Here is a 17,922-nt window from a genome sequence, read left to right on the forward strand (position 1 = left end):
GTGTGTAGTCTGGCTTGGTCAAGGAAGGCATGTGCCAGGGTGTTCTGTTCTTTCTGTGCCTGGCTGGATACACCCCTAAGTTTTTCTTTGAGCTTAAAATCAAACTTCAGATGAATGTAGTGAGTTTTGCCTTGTTGAACAGGACAGTCTGTTTGAAACTACTGCATTTTCTATGTGGTTTCCTCAGAAACCATACAGTGACTGAGGTTTGTGTGTAACAAGGCATGCACACATGGCACAGCAAGCCTCATCCAAACCAGTGACTGTAAGAAATCCCCAAGCCTGGGGAGACGTGCAGAAGGACTGTTTAAATATGAAGTTGGGCTGGCACAGGCTTTGCCTTGAGCTGTTTTGCCATAGTGACTAACATCTTGAAAGCTGTGCTGAGTAAAGGTTGCTTAAGATTCTGGATCTCTGATAGGATTTTATCATTTTTTTCCACATCTGAAATTATTCTGATTTCTGAGACGTGTGCCAATACATGGACTGCAGTCCTACCTCTGTTGCCTTGTTTATGTTGCCATTATCTTATTGCAGAAATGCCAATACCAGGCAATAAGGTCTGAAGCTTATTACAGAAAATGAGGGGAAAAATCAAACAAATGAACATTCAGCAATGAAGAAAAATAAAATTCAGTAAGTGTAGACTCCAGCCCCTGTCTGTAGGCCATCCATCTTTCTGTCATCCATCTCTCCATCAGCATTTGAGCAACTGGATCTAATGAAAGATGACCCTGCCCATGGGACAGGGATTGGACTGGATGATCTTTAAAGATCCCTTCCAACCCAAACCAAATTCTGTGATTCAATGATCTTCCACTAGCCTGTTACAATGAAGATTCAGGAACTCAGCTGTGGGTGTGCACGTATTTCACCACTTCAATTGCCCTGTATAAGATAGGAAACGAGGTCAGCTTTATTTATATGGCTCTTTTACATAGGCTAACCCCATTCATGCTAAGATATCTAGATATTAAACCAAAATACTACTGAAGTCCTTCATCAACAGATCTGAATAAGAAAGAAAAGGCTAGACCAGATTCAAGAGTGTTCTGTGTTAGAAATGCAGTAGGCAAGAGTCAGGGTGGACATGGAGCTGTTGTGGGGAGGGTGACCACTCTGTGCATGAGTAATTCCAGTAACAATACATAAACGTTTAGGAATAGAAACGCTCCAAGAGCCATATGCAGGGTGTTAAAGTAGTCACTTCATAGGCATTGATTAAATATCACAAGTTCCCTTTGCTTGAAAAAAAGACATTTTCAAGCAGTTTTCAGGAATAAAGCCTTGCCATAAACATCAGTAACAGATGAGGTTCAGAGCTTCTGCTGCTCACCTTTAAAGCCAGCCAGGAGCATGTTCACAGACCTGCCCTATACCACACTGACCTGCAGCCCAGGCTTTGTGCGAAACTGTCCTCTTTGTTCTTGTTGCCTATGCATACCATCAGGGGCCAGCACGCTTGCTGGGGACCTGGCTAGTGTATGCTATGCTTGTCTGCCAGCCCATACTCCTGGATCTCCTTCCCACAGAAGCCAGAGCACAAAGGGGCGTGAATGTATTTGTATGCCATGTGTTTACCAGGGAGCATCCAGCTCTTGCCCCTTGTGGTTTGGGTTATGGCCAAGGTATGCACAAAGACCCACTAACTTGAAAGCATTCCTGAGGCCACCAAAATAGATGCAGCTTCTCTGTTCCCATCCTGACAATTTCTGCATCAGCTGCGATTCAGCGTGAAGTCCACGCCCCTCAGTCAGCCATCACAACCTGCATGTCCCATTCCCTCACCAGGCCAAGTACAGCCCACCCCAAGCCTGCTTTCATTGTACTGCCCTTCTACCAAACACAGTTCCTGAAGTACTTGCTCCAGATTATTGCCTCTCCAGCTCTATCAAAACCCAACTGGATAACAAAATTTCCAGAGCAAGGGCAATGTTAATATTTGACCTGTTGACACAGTACTGTGTTATCCTGAATAGTCAGCAAATAACAGATTTCAGTTTCAAATTACTTTGCTTTCCTATCCTGATTTCAGATTGTAAATTTTTTCTTTAGGATAGAGACAACCTCTCTCTCTTCTTCTGTCTAAACAACTGCCCCTGACTGAGGCTTTTAGGAATTGTCACAATAAACATAAATTTATTGAGCACTTCCTCAGCTTTCTGGACTTTACTCCCTTTGGGGAGCCTTCAAGTAATTCCTGACAATCCCTCCAGCTCAACAAGATCCCAAACAAATCTCTCTACCTAAACACAAAGCTACCATAACCTTAACTCTATGGAGTAAGGGGAGGTTATCTGTGAGCTCCCAAACACATCATTAAGTTGAATCCATTTTCTCTACCTCTTTCCCTTCGCAACTCTTCTCTCATCTTCCCAAAACTTTTGAGTCTTTTATTACCACTGACCTCACGGATTAACATACACCCAGTCCCACTCATTCTTGTCACAATAAACGCATCACTCTGATACTTTTACCAAAGCACTGGATCTGAATTCACCTAGCAATACAACTATTAACAACCTGTAAACAAATCATCAGGGTGAGGGTTTTCTGCTTGCATTTGAAATATTTGCCTATGACAAATGTCTAAAAATGGTGCTTATGTTGGGAAATGACACAGACTTCTAAATGTCACAGGAAGAATCTGGCCTCAGAACCATCATCATAAAACACTGATATATAAATATGAATAGCTGAGATATGAGCACCACATTATCAAAGATGTAGTGTTTCTCAAAAAGCATGGCTACTCTTCTTTACCACATTGAATGTTTGCATAGTTCTTACCTGTATTTTAGTAGCTCTGGGGAATATTTTGACTTAGCTTTGAAAATCACCTGCAAAACAGAAAAATATTGCATCAAACGCAGGATACATTTAAGTAAAGACAGACACTGTGATCCACAGAAATCCTGTCTCACAGGTCACAAGAGATGTAGTGATAGGTTTCATTAGATAACAGATTTGCATTTATTCCTTATCCATGGCAGGCAAGCTCTAAGCAAAGTATTAAAACCACTCAGCAGGAGATCATGCTGTACTTGTATATAAATTGTCTACACCATTATTTCCTCTTACTCTGCTTTGTGAATAATCACAGATTTTAAGAATAAGGTCCTTCATACCAGTATTCACAAGAGGACCAATGCCAGTATAATCATAGAAGCAAGTAATTATTAGGCTCTTACATGACCTAACAGTACATGTCTCTCACATAGGTCCATACTGGGTCAGATGCTATATTCTCATGAAAAGCCTGTCATAGTACCCTGGCCTTAAATTGAACATATATGTTTGCATCCATGGTACATTGCCAAAAGGATGCCATCGAAAACCAAAATCATTGTTTTAGTCTGAGGTAGATATTTGGCTTCTGCTGACTGTAACAGAAAAGACAAAATAATGACATATATTCTGCAATGCAGCTAGGTAATATCAGTCACGGGTGTTTAACCACCATCAGAAATTACACAAAAATATATTAGCATATTTTATATCTTGTTCATTAAAAAAATTACAGGGAAGCATCACTGCTTTTTCATAAGCTAGCATGGTTTCTAAACACACTCAGTTTACAGATGTTCATTTAAACCAGCACCGAAGCACGTTGATTGCCAGTATTACAAAAAACATGCTGTATGACTTATTCTGGGTTGCTTCCTAATTGTTTTCTCCTCAAGCTATCCTGCCGTATCCATTTCATTTGGTTTTGCATGCCTTTTACTAGAGTTTGCATAATATTTGCTATGATTATCATTCTTTCCCAAGGAAACAGGACTTACGTGATCACTATGAATGTGTAGGCATGTGTCTGCCTGTCAACTTGTTTATCTGTCCCCCCACTAATCTTAAAATACTCTGGTCAGAGAACTGATGGAAAAACACTTGAAGCATCAAAGACATGATTCTTTATCACCCTCATAAAAATTAATGACCCACCAGAAGTAAGGAACCCTACAAATGCATCTGATATATGACCTCCTTGAGGAGAACCCTGCATAATGATCCTACACACCACCCAATATGAAAGAGTCTGCAGAGCAAAGTATCGTAAGAAATGCCCCAGTTATGGAAACAGCTCGAAGTCAAGCTTGAGACACAGATGTGGAGAAAATCAGGCTTCACTTGTTCCAGCACTCCTGGAACAACTTGTCATTTAATTCGCATTCACTATAAACAGCTGCGTTGACATGGAAATTATTTTTGTCACGCATCAGCCTGCTTAGCACTAGCTGAACCAGCAGAGAACACTGAGCTTTTCAGAAGGCCCTAGAAAAATAATAGCTGAGAATAAAATTGAAAAGTTGGGGGGAAAAAAATCCCTAAAAATATTCTGCAACCATTGATACTGTTTTCAAATAGTTAACATCTCTGGCAGTATCCCTTACAGAAGATTTTTGTGATTCATTTTCCAAATTTCTGAAGCATGAATTCTTACAGGAGTTCAGGAGAAAGTTTTAGGTTGTTTTATTTACTTGCTACCGAAAGGAGAGGTACAAGAGGCTTGTGAATGTTCTGCATTTCAGTGGTGCACAAGGAGAAGCTGTCAGTTATTAGAGAAGAGTTGGGGTTCAAAATATTTCCCATATGCTTTTTGTACAAGAGGTGTTACCTACCCTGCTCATTCTAGAAGACACTGTAGGCAAGCAGGAGGGAACAGATTCCTGACTTCAATGAAACTAAACAAGTAAAACTTGTCTCTAGGGCCATTCCACGGTCCTCACCTGTTCTGAGTTGCACTTACTCACACATATTGTACCGTTAATTTTGACAGCTTTCAGGAGTAGACTGGACAGAAGTGTTTAGAGCCTGTGCAAAGAGCTCCACAAGACAAGCAATTTGCAGTGGGCATTGAGTTGTGTTGGATCCACAAAACCTAGAAAATTCACAAGTTCCTGAATACCATCTCCTGTGGTTCCCCCAAAATGATCCACTCATCCCTATATTGTCACAGAGCAATCTTGTCACCTATACCAGTCCAAGACTGCCCTACCCAGCAAAAGCTCAATGGATAACTTAGCTAAAACCAAACATGATGTTCCTGCCTCAGATTCAGCAGGATATCCAGATGTGAGACCACCAAAATAGCTGTTACTGTGATTCCACATTTTGTGGACCTGTCCCAGCTGATAAATGCTTCTGAATTTTATCAGAGCAAAATGACTGTTAGGAAAGAAAATGAACACTGCATAGAAAATGGATGCTACATAGAATGAAAGCTACAGTATAAGGCATGGACACTCTTACAAATTCACTGCTAGACAGGAACACAGGTGGCCAAGTTCTGCCACCCTAGTTAAACACTGCTGGGGCCTTATTTCATGAGTAGCCTTGCTGGAAGCAATGTGATTGTCACAGAATAAAGGGCTGTTCAGTGGGAGTAAGGATGTCAGAAGCTGATAATATACATTACATGCGTGGGTGCAGCTTTTTGCTTTTAACAGTCATTTAGCTCAAGAGATGTGTGCTCAATGGCCCCTCCCCGCAACAGTGTTGTTGAGAAAGCTTCCAGTCAATATCTGAGTCATCTAACCAAGTCTTCCAGCAAACCAGAGCAAACCAGGCTATTCCTAAGAATAGACTAAACAGCAAGCAGAAGGCAGACTTTTAAAAAAAGACCTTTCAGAGAGCCCCAAGATGAACAGCAACACAGAATACTCACTGAAATTCCTTGCTAATTTTCTAATGTCTAACGGGTTACTTTTTCTTCTTAAAAGTGTTCCCATATTTGCTTGTTCTTTAAAGGAGAAATATCCTGTTTTGACTTCTTGTTTTTGCTGAAGGAGTGGAAATGTCAAATGAGATTCTCACACTCCCTCCTCCACTCCCCTGAGGTATATGTCTGGCTTATAAAACTGCAGCAGTACAAAAGGACTCCAAAAAGCCCTTCATACAGCCAGGGAAAATTTCTGTTGCAGGAACTGATGTAAACAGCTGACCATAAAGACATTTTACCACGCTCTAGCAGAGGAGCAGTGGGGATGGCATGGGAGTCCATCAGCAGCTTGGCCGCAGAGAGCTCTGCACAGCTGCTGGGCAGCAGAGAAGGCAGAGAGGGCCAGGCTGTGGTAGCTTAAGGGGGTTCCAGCTACAGTCATGAAAGTTAAATCAGAAGCCACTCTGACCCTATAAGTATCGATGAAACAGGTGTCAAAGCCAAGTCACGTATTCCCATGGCAAAAGAAAAAGAAAATCTCACCAGAGCAATTTTCAGTCCATGCTCTCATTTAGCTGAACTGACATGACGGCTGGCACAAACCTCCACTGTACCTCTAGTGCTAGTGGATCAATTCCCTTTTACAGGAGCCGCAGCTCAGCTTACCAAAAAGCCTCAGGTATGTGTTAAGTGCTTACATATGTCTCAAGCTGGCTCTCTGCACAGGAATGAAGTTCAGCTTTATTTACCAGTTCTCATTTCAAAAACTCTATAAGGAGCATAGCGTGTACTTTTCCTTCCCAGTTCCTTTCATCACGGCCCCTCTCTTCCTCTGTCACACCTCATGCAAACTTCTCTTTGCAACCTGAAAATATGCCACAACTTCTTTCAGGCCCAGAGTCCCTCCCCATCAGCACGTACACCTTTCCTCTGCTGTGTATCTTCCACTCCCAGGCCCACCTTCCCCTTTCACTTTTTCTCCCATGCTCATTCTTTCATTGGGATAGGATTCCCCAAAATATGCAAGCTTTCCCTCAACTCTCTAAACTCTACACAGTTTGCAGGGCCTACAGACATGGGCAACATGACTCACTGCTATATTCAGCCTTGTGTAAATTGGTAAAAATAGTCCTGAATGGACAGGGACCATTGTGGGGCTGGCAGCCACAGTAAACTTGCATGTGTGGCTTTCCTATCAAATTATTTTCTAAGTCAAATGACCTCATTCTTCACATCAGAGGCTGACAGCCAGCCAATCTGCAGTTGCAATTTGCCTCCTATAGATCCAACACTGAGGACAATGTTTTATGCAAAACGTATTTGCTGATGCTTTACCATCCATAGTTAGACTCCTGTGTAGTTGTAGGTACATCTAAGGCATACTTTAAATTAATAACAAGCTTTGTAAAATATGGTTTATTCATTTCTACTAAAAAATAAATATTTCTCCTAAACAAAAAACCCTCTCGGTTCCCTCACTGGAGGTATTACTTTTTAAATGCTACCCCAGTAAATAGAGGATGAGAACTTCTCTCAATTTTCTTCCCAGAGCTAACACATACCCCAGTTCCACTGAGATACATGTAACATCTCCAAAAGCCTTGTGCTGGTTTTACCCCGCCCTGCCAGGCACTTCCAGCATGGCCAGCTCAACTCTAAGCTGTCTTACTCTGCACAATTTCTCTTCATTTGAAAGTCCCTGATCTTATCAGCCCTGCCTGGGAGGCAGGGTAAGCTTCTCAATCTGGATGCCAGAGAAAAGGGAAGATGGTTAGGGAGGAGGAAAGAGAGGTAAATCTGCCCACCAGCCCTTCTCCACCCATACAGCCTCAGTTATTTAGCTCAGCACCACATTCCGTAGGTACTAGAGAAGTTCCCAACCTGATGATTAAACCTAGAATGCACCAAATGATTTGCTGTGCCTGGTCACAGGGGAGGCTTGGGACTTCCAGCATCCACTCACAGTCTTTGGCCCTGACCTTGTTTTTTGAGTCTGTAACCCTCCATCGTAGCCTCCCTCCTGCTTCATTTGTATCCTGTTCTCCAGGGATATGTAAATTTTGAAGCAAACAGGACAAAGTGCAACAGGCCCTCCTCTGCCCACCCCTCACACACACCAAAAAAGGCAACTTCTTATTTTATTTCCCTGAGCCTCTTTAAACTTTTGCCCACAGCACTGACTGTAGTGCCTGGAGACTCATTTGAGTCTCCCCTTGGCACGGGCAGGGAAGATTTGGCTAGGCAGGACACAAATAAAATTGTGTCTGAGTCCTGGGATCCTCACTGTCTGGAGTCACTTAAAGTGGAAAATATGTTATTTGCCAATTTACAGTCTTAGCTTTATCAAGTAGCAACATAAACCCGTGGGAGCTGCAGGTGTGAAGCAAACATATATGGGCTTTTCGGTCTTCGTAGGTGGAAACACACACTTTAGCTCCCTATCTGATGGATCAGGATCAGGGAGCTGCTCTGGCTTGGTACAATGCACTTATGTGCCAGTGTTGGGCTACCGTTTGAAAGTGCCACTGGATCTCATCCTCACCTGAGATTTATTTTAATGATTTCTAAGTAGGCAAAGGCTTATCCTGAGAGGGTAGGTCATCTCATTTGTTTTTTCTTTAGAAAAGGATGAATAGAGACACAGGATTAATAAATTCTAATAAATTTAGTGCTCTCATTAGAAGTCATACGTATTTTCTGCAGTATGTGATTTCTGAGAGGAGCTAGTATTACATAAGCCTTATCTGCAGCAGCCTTATCTTCTATTCTGACATTAGTATGGCATCAAGACCATAGCGAAGGACCCTGAATTTGGCTCTTAATCCAAAGATCATTAAGGAGTTGTTCTGAGTCAAAACTAGTTTGACTGTAACTTCTCTTTCTTCCACTGGTCCCCCACTTTAGCAACCTGCCCTAATGTGTTACAGCTCTTTCTGCTGTATGTGCTGATGGTGATGCTCAAGCCTGGGAACAACCCCTGCTGTGCTGACACCATCATGGTTTACTAGTCTTGTACACACAAAATAGAGTCTAAATTTGCATCCCCATTGCTTTGGGATACCTGTTGGAAAGAGAATAGTTGTGGCTAACTTTCTGTCAAGTTCAAAGGTGCTTATTATTCTGAAAAATGCCCTCGGGTACTTGCTGAGTGAGTTTTTTTGCTTGGCCAGGAGGATTTGCAATATTTTTGGAACCACTTTTTCTTCTCACATCTGTGTCTACAAGCTTTCCTAGCAGTGGCACATGTCTGGGTGCTGTACAGCAGATAGCAAACACCTGCAAATTCCAGAGACCCATGAAGTCTCTTTCAGTCCTCTGTCCCTATACTATACATAGATCACTTCTTTCTCTCTAGCTAAGCACCAGTTAAATAGCATGGTTTTCATGCAATGAGACACAGCTGCAGACAGTTCTTGCCTTCCTTCTAGAGAAAGAAGGATAAAAGTTGTTTCTGTCTGTGAAGTTATAAGCCATTACTGAAAACAAAATTCTCTCTCCCCACCCCTTTCACACTAGTTCTTGCTTGCCTACTGTGGAAAGCTAGATGCACATTAAATACGGAGTCTCAAGAAGATGCTGAATTTCAAGCCAAACCACCTTTTAATGGTTAGAAGTAAAGAATTAATAACAGTGAATTAAAAATAGGGGCACTTATTCTGTGTCTTACATTATATTCCAACAATGGCTGTGCTTGTATTTCTTAAGGCTTTGTTTTGGCTGGGGAGATATTTGAGATGAGATTTCACTGGGAGCAACCAGCATTAAAGCAAACAACAATACTAATAATATGCCCGCCTACAGTGGCCCACGAGCTTTAAAGATTATGACGCACATCACAGGCTCTGCAAGTCCCTCACAAATACTGTTTCAAAAGCCTCACAATGGCTCTTCAAGACAGGTAACTATTACACTCTTTTACAGAGGGGCTCAGAGGAAAATCATGAGGACTCATGGTGACAAAGCAGAAATTGTCTCAAAGGCAGAACCAATGGCCTTAGGATTTTTTCTGTTTCCAACCACTGACTTGTACTTCCTGAATGATATCATACAGCAATGCCAAAAATAAGTTAAAAGGGCATATGTGTGTATTCTGTATGCTTTCTTTTTAGATCTTCCTTAGGTGAAAGGAATCAGTTACCTGCAGCGCTAAGCCCCCGAATGATGGCACTCTAATGCACAGAGTGCAGGATGCTGTGCCCCCTCAGTGCTCATGCTAGCCTCAGCTTCTCTTGGCAAAGAGCGAGGATGCTGCATTCTACCTCCAGACTTCCACAGCAGCACTACGTGTGTGTCTGAGGTAAGAATCTGACCTAGGGCTATGACTTGGTCCCAGCCACTGTGATGGGATGGACTGTGTGATGATGGACATTTGCCCCTGGCAAACTGCACCATTATCAAATGAGTCTCACAATAGCTGTGGGATAAAGTATAGGTCACCATATGCCTGAGCTGGATTTGAGTAGCATGTAGATGAAAGGTTCCCGTAATCCCTTAATATATCTCAAGCCGACTCAAGGAGTGGAGCAGGTGAGTTATCAGTTGTTTCAGACACTGAATCCAGAAAAGTAAACCTAAGCACTAAACTGTGTATGTGGTTCTAAGTATTTAATACCCTCCACAACCCAAGTGATCTTTTTACAGCTGTCATGCTTACCATTGCTGCTTTTTCAGCTCTGGGATGGCAGCTCTTACAAGCAGCCTGATCTCTCCAACCAGGCTATTCAGAACTGACAGGCCTGTAATCACTACAGAGTACTGTTAAACACTGTAGGCACTACAGAAGCACCCAGACACCGAGCTGGTTCCAAGTGGGGCACACAGCAACACCCAAAGCATCCTGAGCACTGCTGGGGGTGCTCCAGCGCTGGCTGGTGCTCCTCTGGCCAGCTACCCCTGCACTTGGAAAGCAGACTTTGTCAAAGGTCATCTGAGTGCAGGCCTGGCTTCCTGCCCCAGGCACCATAGTGGGATTGAGGAGATAGAGAATCCACTCCCTGCCCTCCCGCAAGCTTCTTGTGAGATCTTAGGCAAGCCTGGCAACCTTTCTTTGCCTCAGCATGCCAATATCCCATCCTGCAGCCCAGTGCCAAGATACCCAAGCTCACCATAAATACTTCCAAGCAAGTCTGACTGCAACAACCTGGAGCACTGTGCAGCCTAACTCTGGCTTCTTAGCTGTCCATAGCACAGATACACTATCAAGACCTCTTTTGGACATGGAGATACTATTTCCATTAGCTCTATACAGCTAATTTACCTTTACATCACAGCATCCTTGAAATAGAGGGTGTATCTCTGTATAGCGCTTTGCACTTACTGGGGTCCAGAGTAACTGCTACTTGTAATACAGATCATTATAGCAATTTGGGTCCACAGTAGGACTCCATCAACAGTTTTGACTGTGAGACACAGAATAGAAATCGGACTCAGAAATATGTTAGCCGGCTTATGAAAAACTGGGGTGAGGCATTGCCAGCAAAATTAGAAATTACAGTTCTGACTGCACACAGAGATCAGATCTGCTAAGCCAGGTGCTTTACGAAGTCTAGTAACAACAACAACAATAATAAATAATAGAGCAGCATTTTGGATGTCCAGCTTTCAAGCTCTCCTATGCATTTTTTCCCTGAACATCTAAATTAAATGACAGCCCCTTAATAAACAGTAGGTATATTATTTGCCATCCCTGAAACAATCACTTCAGGCTCCAGTTTCATTGAAACACTGATCACTTGCATATAGACCAAAAGTTAAAATTCCTAACTAAATAACTGAAATTTGCTTTTTGCATTGCAAGGTACTTTAGGAAATTACATTTTTTCTCACGATTCTTACAAAATAGTGCTTTACCATTCCATCAGATTTAATCAACCAAATATCTGTTGCTTACCTGTGTGAAGTAAAGATTCATCAGGGTCAGGGTGAAAAACTGGAGGCAGACTGGGAAGCAATAGAGAAGCCAGAAGATGAAGGGGCTGAGAGAATTTGCTGTGACAAAGTCTTTGAAGTAAAATGAAAAGAGCACAGTCCTAAGAGAGGCCCAAAACAAGCACAGAAACAGAAAGACAGTTTGGTAACTGAATCTCTTGTGCCTGTAGTGAAGGACCAGCCAGAGCTGGACGTAGATGAACACAAAAAGCAGTGAATAAAAAACAGTATATACAATGGTCAGGCCCAACTTCACATACGGAGGGACAGCTGGCGTCAGGGTCGGCGGAAGGGTGTCATTTTTCAGTGGGTCCCACTCAGGGGCCTCCATTTGATATCAGGAATCCTCAGAATTATTTATTAAGTTTGGCTGCCGCTGTTGCCTCCTCCTCCTTCTCCTTTCATCTTCCTACAGCATAGGAATCAAGAAAATGAAAGAAAACAAGCTGCACTTCCTCTTTGGCAGCTCACTGTGGGCTGGTAGCACATGATCACAATTCAGAATGATTCATTAGGACTGCCTTTGTCAGCAATTGGCAGGGAACAGCTCAGAAAGCTGCCCTTCACTGATGTTTGTGCATGAATCTTTACCATCCTTAAGAAACAAAGAAATCCACCAGCCCCTGAATGGTTTACTGCTGATTTTTTTTCCTAGGGAAAAGTATCTGGATTTTAAATTAGTTAAGTAATGTTCTATTTTCTACAAGAAGCAGGTACCTGACATTTTCCCAGTGGCAGCCACATCATATCTTTGTAGGATATTTTTGTCTTCTTACCCATTTAGCAAGTATTTTATTTAGCTGAATTTCATTAGGAATAATTTTAAGTACCTTAAAGTACTCATGAAACTCAAACCACTGTAATAAGCTGTAATAGTTCAGCTCTGCATTGCAGAAACCTTTGTGTTTATGAGGAAATACACAATCTGCACAGCAAATATAACATACTCAGTACCTTTTTTTGTCTTCTATCACAAGACATTTCATTAGGGTGGGAGAAAAGGCACATCAAGGCTTTCAAACGTGGTGTATACAGGAACAAAAAAAACCTTGAATACCCAAATTCATCAAAGCATACATGGAGCTACAAGTTCTTTTCTTCCTGGTTGTTGTCTATTTGTGCCATTGCTGTGGCAACAGCTGACCAGACACACCTTCTCATAAGTGTGCAGATATGCCCTTGGGATTAAATCTATAAGTTAATAGGCGCTATGGCAGGCTGCTGGGTTTGACTCAAGGGGGTGTGAAGTGAGAACTGAAACTGAGTGGTTTAGACACTCATAGCGTGGTGGAAAAGCTTCATATATCTCTAGGTCATGTGTAGCGTCATATACCATCAAATAACAAGGTTTTTAAAAGATACCTTGGTTATGGCTGGAGCACTGCCATGTTATATTCTATAATTTTTAATAAGCCGATTATAAGAAGTGCTTGTTACCTGGAATAATCCCCAGGGAGGACCCCACATGTGAAAAAAGATTCCTTTAGTGAAGGAGTCCATGCAGTGAATTAACACAGTGCTCAGGGCATGCAGATACTGATACTGAGTACTAACTAAAATAAGGATTTCCATTATTAATGCCTCACCCCAAGAGGGGTTCAGAACTACTATTTTGTTGAAAAAGACAATTATTATAATAGTATTTATTAATATAGGTGCAATATATATAAGTTTAGATAGTTCTTTCAAAAGATCTCTAGGTGAAGCCCATCCTGCCCTAAAAGTACCTCCCCCCAAACACAGAATCACAGAATCCCAGGTTGGAAGGGACCTCAGGGACCATCTAGTCCAACCTTTCTAGGAGGAGCACAGCCTAGACAAGATGGCCCGGCACCCTGTCCAGATGACCCTTAAAGGTGTCCAACGTGGCCGAGTCAACCCCTTCCCTGGGGAGGTTATTCCAATGGTGACTGTCCTCACTGTGAAAAATTTTCCTCTGGTGTCCAATCAGAATCTCCCCAAGAACAACTTGTGTCCATTCCCCCTTGTCCTCTCCATGTGACTCCTTACACTTAAAGCTATGTTCCAAAAATCCATGTTTAAGTACTGAAACATAAGCAGTTTGATTTTAAAGGTGCTAAGCAAACTCAGCTCCCACTGACTGCAAAGGGATCTGTGGGTTCTCAATGTTTCTGAAAAATCAGGTCACTTCTATTAAGGTATTTAGATATGATTTTAAGAGCCTTACCAGGAGCAGTCAGCTTTGGAAATCCTGGATAAACAGCTCACAGAAGCAGGCGGATACACGGCATCGAGTGGCTGTGTCGATTCGACTATGTATAGAAAAACACAGAACATACAGTGGATGATGGGAAAGAGGAGAGAGGATAAGAAACGTCCAAGTACTAAAAATCAGGTACATATACAGAGGTATGTTATAGCTTGCACAAAAAGTTAATTTTACGGCTTCAATGTAAATAAACTTGGACTTAGTTTTAAATTAGCACCTACTCCTAGACCCTGAGTATTTCCTGGAAAAAAGTAAAATTGACTTGATACCAGTGTAGAACATGGAAAACTGAACCATTACTGAAGGAAGCTTATCAGAGAAGCTGTCTGTACTCAGGCCACCCCGTTCATTAGGCAAAGATGGGGAAGATAAAGAGCCTGGACAGGAGTTTAGGCAATATGTATAACAAATAGAATAGATACAACAAAACATATTTCAATACGTACTACAGAAGGCTCCATCTCTCAGCTCAGGAAAACATCTCCCCTAGACTGATACATACTCCCTTCTAGCAGACAAGGAAAACCTAGCCTTTCCCAGCTCCACTAATAGGCCCGCCTTACACATCCCTTGGTCTCCACAACCCGAGTGCACACATGCACTATCTAGAGGCCAGAGTACAGAGTACAGTGATAATAAATTCAGTGGGTTACACACGACCTCTCTGCTCTCAGCACAAACTTTCTGGTTATGCTTATGCCTAACATTAACCCACTGTGGTCATAAGCACTCTATTGCTTTTTATCAGTGACCTATAACAACTCCTCACAGCTTGTGCTATAAGACATTAACCTGCTAAATGAGGGTAAAGCCTTCCATGGCATGCCATCAGCAAAACCACCAGGATTTTAAGACTGCCACATGCCTGAAATATACTACAAAATGTACAGAGAAGCAAGAACCCCTTTCCACTCAACAAACTGCTGTTTTCCCTCAGTGCCCCTGTGGATGTGATTGCCAACTCACACTTTGTGGTGCAGCATGTTGTAAATAGCCAGAGAAACCTACTGCTTCCTTGGTTAGGTGTTTCCAAGGAACAGCAAAGAACAGTGGTCACACAGTCTGTGACACAGATGTGTGTCCTTGCCCGTAGGTGAGCAATGGTTGGCTGGGAAACTCTGCATTGCAGCATTACAAGAAACTTCTTAAAAAGCCAAACTTCCCATGCAGCTCTCCAGCGCTCAAGAAGTTCAGCCGCCGCTTGGTCTTCAGCACTCTCCTGCTGCTGTCTAGGAATGTTAGGCAATTCCAGGAGACTTATTTGTGTTACTGTTTCTTTCTCAGGGTCATTGTCCAAAGGAATAAACTTGAGTGGAGCTCGAGAGTTCAAAAAGTTTCTTAGCCAGGCTGTCTCACTGCTATTTGACTTGAAACGAACAAAAGTAGATAAAATAAAGTATCTGGAATCTACAAATTGAACTGCTGCCCTGCTCCTGAGCAGAGGTCTAGAGTTCTCATCTTTGATGTCACTTGCAGTTAATGAATTTGCTGGCAAGACTGTTAGTGAACCACTGTGTGCTAAAGCACTCTACACCTAATGACTCTCACTAGCATGTCGTTCAAAAAGTCTTTTAGAAAGAGTTTTGTAGAAAGAAGCACTTCTAGAAAGGGGAGAAAATAAAGTAATTCAAGATTTTGTTAGATACCGAACCATCTTCATCTTTGATTTTATACGGTGGTAACCCAGAGAGTTTGTCCTCAGTTACACTGGCAGGTTTTTAATTCTTTTGAGGTTTCACGATTTCTTGGATTGTGTTTCTTACAAATACCTGGCTCTCGTGGTTTAAACCTCAAGTACTGAGCAAAGTATCACAGCTGGACCTTAAAGCTTGTCCTTCTTCAAAAGCTGCTTTACTCTAAAGTTGTCTGAAAAATTGTGAGAGGCCAGTTCGTCCAGTTCCACCCCAGCTGAGACATGCGAGGAAAGGTTACCAGATAGGTAGGCCTCTTGCCAAACCAAAGAAGAAAATGGTATTCTGGTTCAACATTTTCTTTTGCTCTGCACTCCATGAGGCCTATGATTACAAAACCCAACAGCAACATTTTGAAGGAAATAATTCTTGCTACTTCTACTAAAAAAACAAGTGGGACTGAGATCTGCTGTTGAACAAGACCCATCAACTAGCTGGTGGAGAGAGGGAGTATTAAGACCCTTTGAATTAGACAAAAGGTAGAGATACTGTGGAATTCACAATGACTTAATTAACTTGAATTTTTCACAACACTTACGCCTCCTCTTTCTTCATTTTGTGTCCCACAGAAATACCAGCTCACATCCTTGCAGTCCACTCATTTCAACTTAAATAATTTTTTGAAAGGCAAATTCTTCTGAAGCTTTTAGTAATGTGGCAATTAGAATAGAAAAGTTTAACTATGCAGTGTAAGCATACACCTTCTGCATCTAATACTTAGGCCATTGCGACTTGGTGCATTACATGACAAGATGTCAGGTTTGCTGATGAGAGATGGTAGTCAGGATACTGAAAAGAATGGACATTCCCTTGGAACAGGTTCAGGAATCTGATTTAACTACAGGGCAGGCACCTAAATGAGTGCCTGCTCAACATGATGGATGAATTAACCAGTAAATACTGAAACTGCAGTTTCTCACTTGTCTTTGGATTCCAAAAACCTTATATTTGAAGCTTTTTGAATGCTAGTGCATTGCAGAGCATGAGTACTTAGCCATAGAAAATACTGCTGATGGCATACTTCTGTCCTTCATTCAGTGTGGGCTCGTCTCCAAGTCATGGACTACGTCACCATCTTTGGGATCCAGCGACTCGGTGCCATTCAATGTTTAGCAACTCTGGAAAAAGCCAAACAGAGGGCTGGGAACCAGTTTTCTCAAGGGAAAAAATGTCCTTTCATTGTTGGGCTTTCTCTGTGCCTGGGCATGTTAGATTTCACTATTAATCCTGACACAGACCTCATACTCAAAACATGTCTAAATAAAGCCCTCATAATAAATCAGTATTTGTTATTCTAATCTCATTCAGGTCACACAGTGGCGTACAACAGTACAAATGTAGGGCCTTAACCCATAATCCTTAAGGCAGCCAAAGCTTCCATTGGCTTCAAATAAAGTAATGCGTCAAGGGCAGGAACTCACCGCACAAACTAATCAGGGTAATGCAAGTAGCTTTAAACCAAGAAAACTGTGGTTTCATAATTTCAGCCAATACTTGACAGGAAGAAAATTTTCTAGAAGAATTAAATATGTTACTCAGTGAATAGGAGAAGGAAAGAGACAGATTCTGTGAAACAGAAGCATCAGAACATCAGTGCCTTTGTTTCATTTTAGAGTTTTGTCTCTATTAGCAGGGTGGTTATACATAGATTTCATGTTCTCCTGCAGACTTCCCCATTGCACAACACGCAATAGGAGCAGACTCAAGCTTGGAGATGCTGTCTGCATTCCAGACTGCTAAAAAAGTCTTGAACACCCTGAAATTTCTGTCCATGCTGCACGTTCCTTGGGGTTTAAAACAAGACTCGGCAATCTCTAGATCTAAGATTTAAAAGCACTGGAAAGGATTGTTGTTTTTCACTGCTTAAATCACTCTTTGCAGCCTTCAGTTTCCTGGATGCCTCCATAACCCAGAAGGATACTTTAAATCCATGCTAGCTCAAGTAGAATATATTCTCTCCTTTGCTAGCCTTCTCTGCTTTCTTTGACTTAGGATTTACCCCCTTCTTTGCACCCCTCCCTACCCCCCACTAGAAAAACCCATAAAAGAAGAACTAAAGCAGTTAGGTATTTCCCTTCAGTGGGGTTTCCCTTAGATATATCAGTCAGCTGGGTATGAGCTGACGGGAAAAGGGAGGTGCACCAGATGTGGACTGACAACAGAGGGAGGTGTATTTGAGTGCTGAAGATCACTTGGCCCAGTGCTTGGGGTTTCATACCATCTGTGGTGCATCCTCGTAGGGAACGTGTCTTCTCTTCACAAGAACCTTCACAAATAAAGAATAAAGCCCATTTAAACAGGGATGATTTTAGCCACATCCAGTAAAGGGAGCAAATTATTTTTCTTCCCTTGGCTTCTGATACTTGAACAATATGAAGCATCTGGCTCACAGCTAATAAAGCCCCACATATTAG

The 17,922-nt window shown here is 42.1% G+C and overlaps 1 protein-coding gene across 1 annotated transcript in view; it reads right to left on the minus strand.

Annotated features, from left to right (window-relative positions):
• Positions 1-13,861, minus strand: part of GPR137B (G protein-coupled receptor 137B) — a 28,293-nt gene extending 14,432 nt beyond the window's left edge. The window contains exons 1-3 of the mRNA XM_075089432.1: positions 13,776-13,861; positions 11,550-11,996; positions 2,791-2,840 (exon numbers count right to left, since the gene is read on the minus strand). Of these exons, the coding sequence (XP_074945533.1) occupies positions 2,791-2,840; positions 11,550-11,918 (419 nt within the window). The 5' untranslated portion in view covers positions 11,919-11,996; positions 13,776-13,861. The remainder of the gene's footprint in view (positions 1-2,790; positions 2,841-11,549; positions 11,997-13,775) is intronic.
• Between the last annotated feature and the right edge of the window lie 4,061 nt (positions 13,862-17,922).

The sequence above is a fragment of the Phalacrocorax aristotelis genome, chromosome 3, assembly GCF_949628215.1.
Source record: "Phalacrocorax aristotelis chromosome 3, bGulAri2.1, whole genome shotgun sequence".
NCBI classification, from domain to species: Eukaryota; Metazoa; Chordata; class Aves; order Suliformes; family Phalacrocoracidae; genus Phalacrocorax; species Phalacrocorax aristotelis.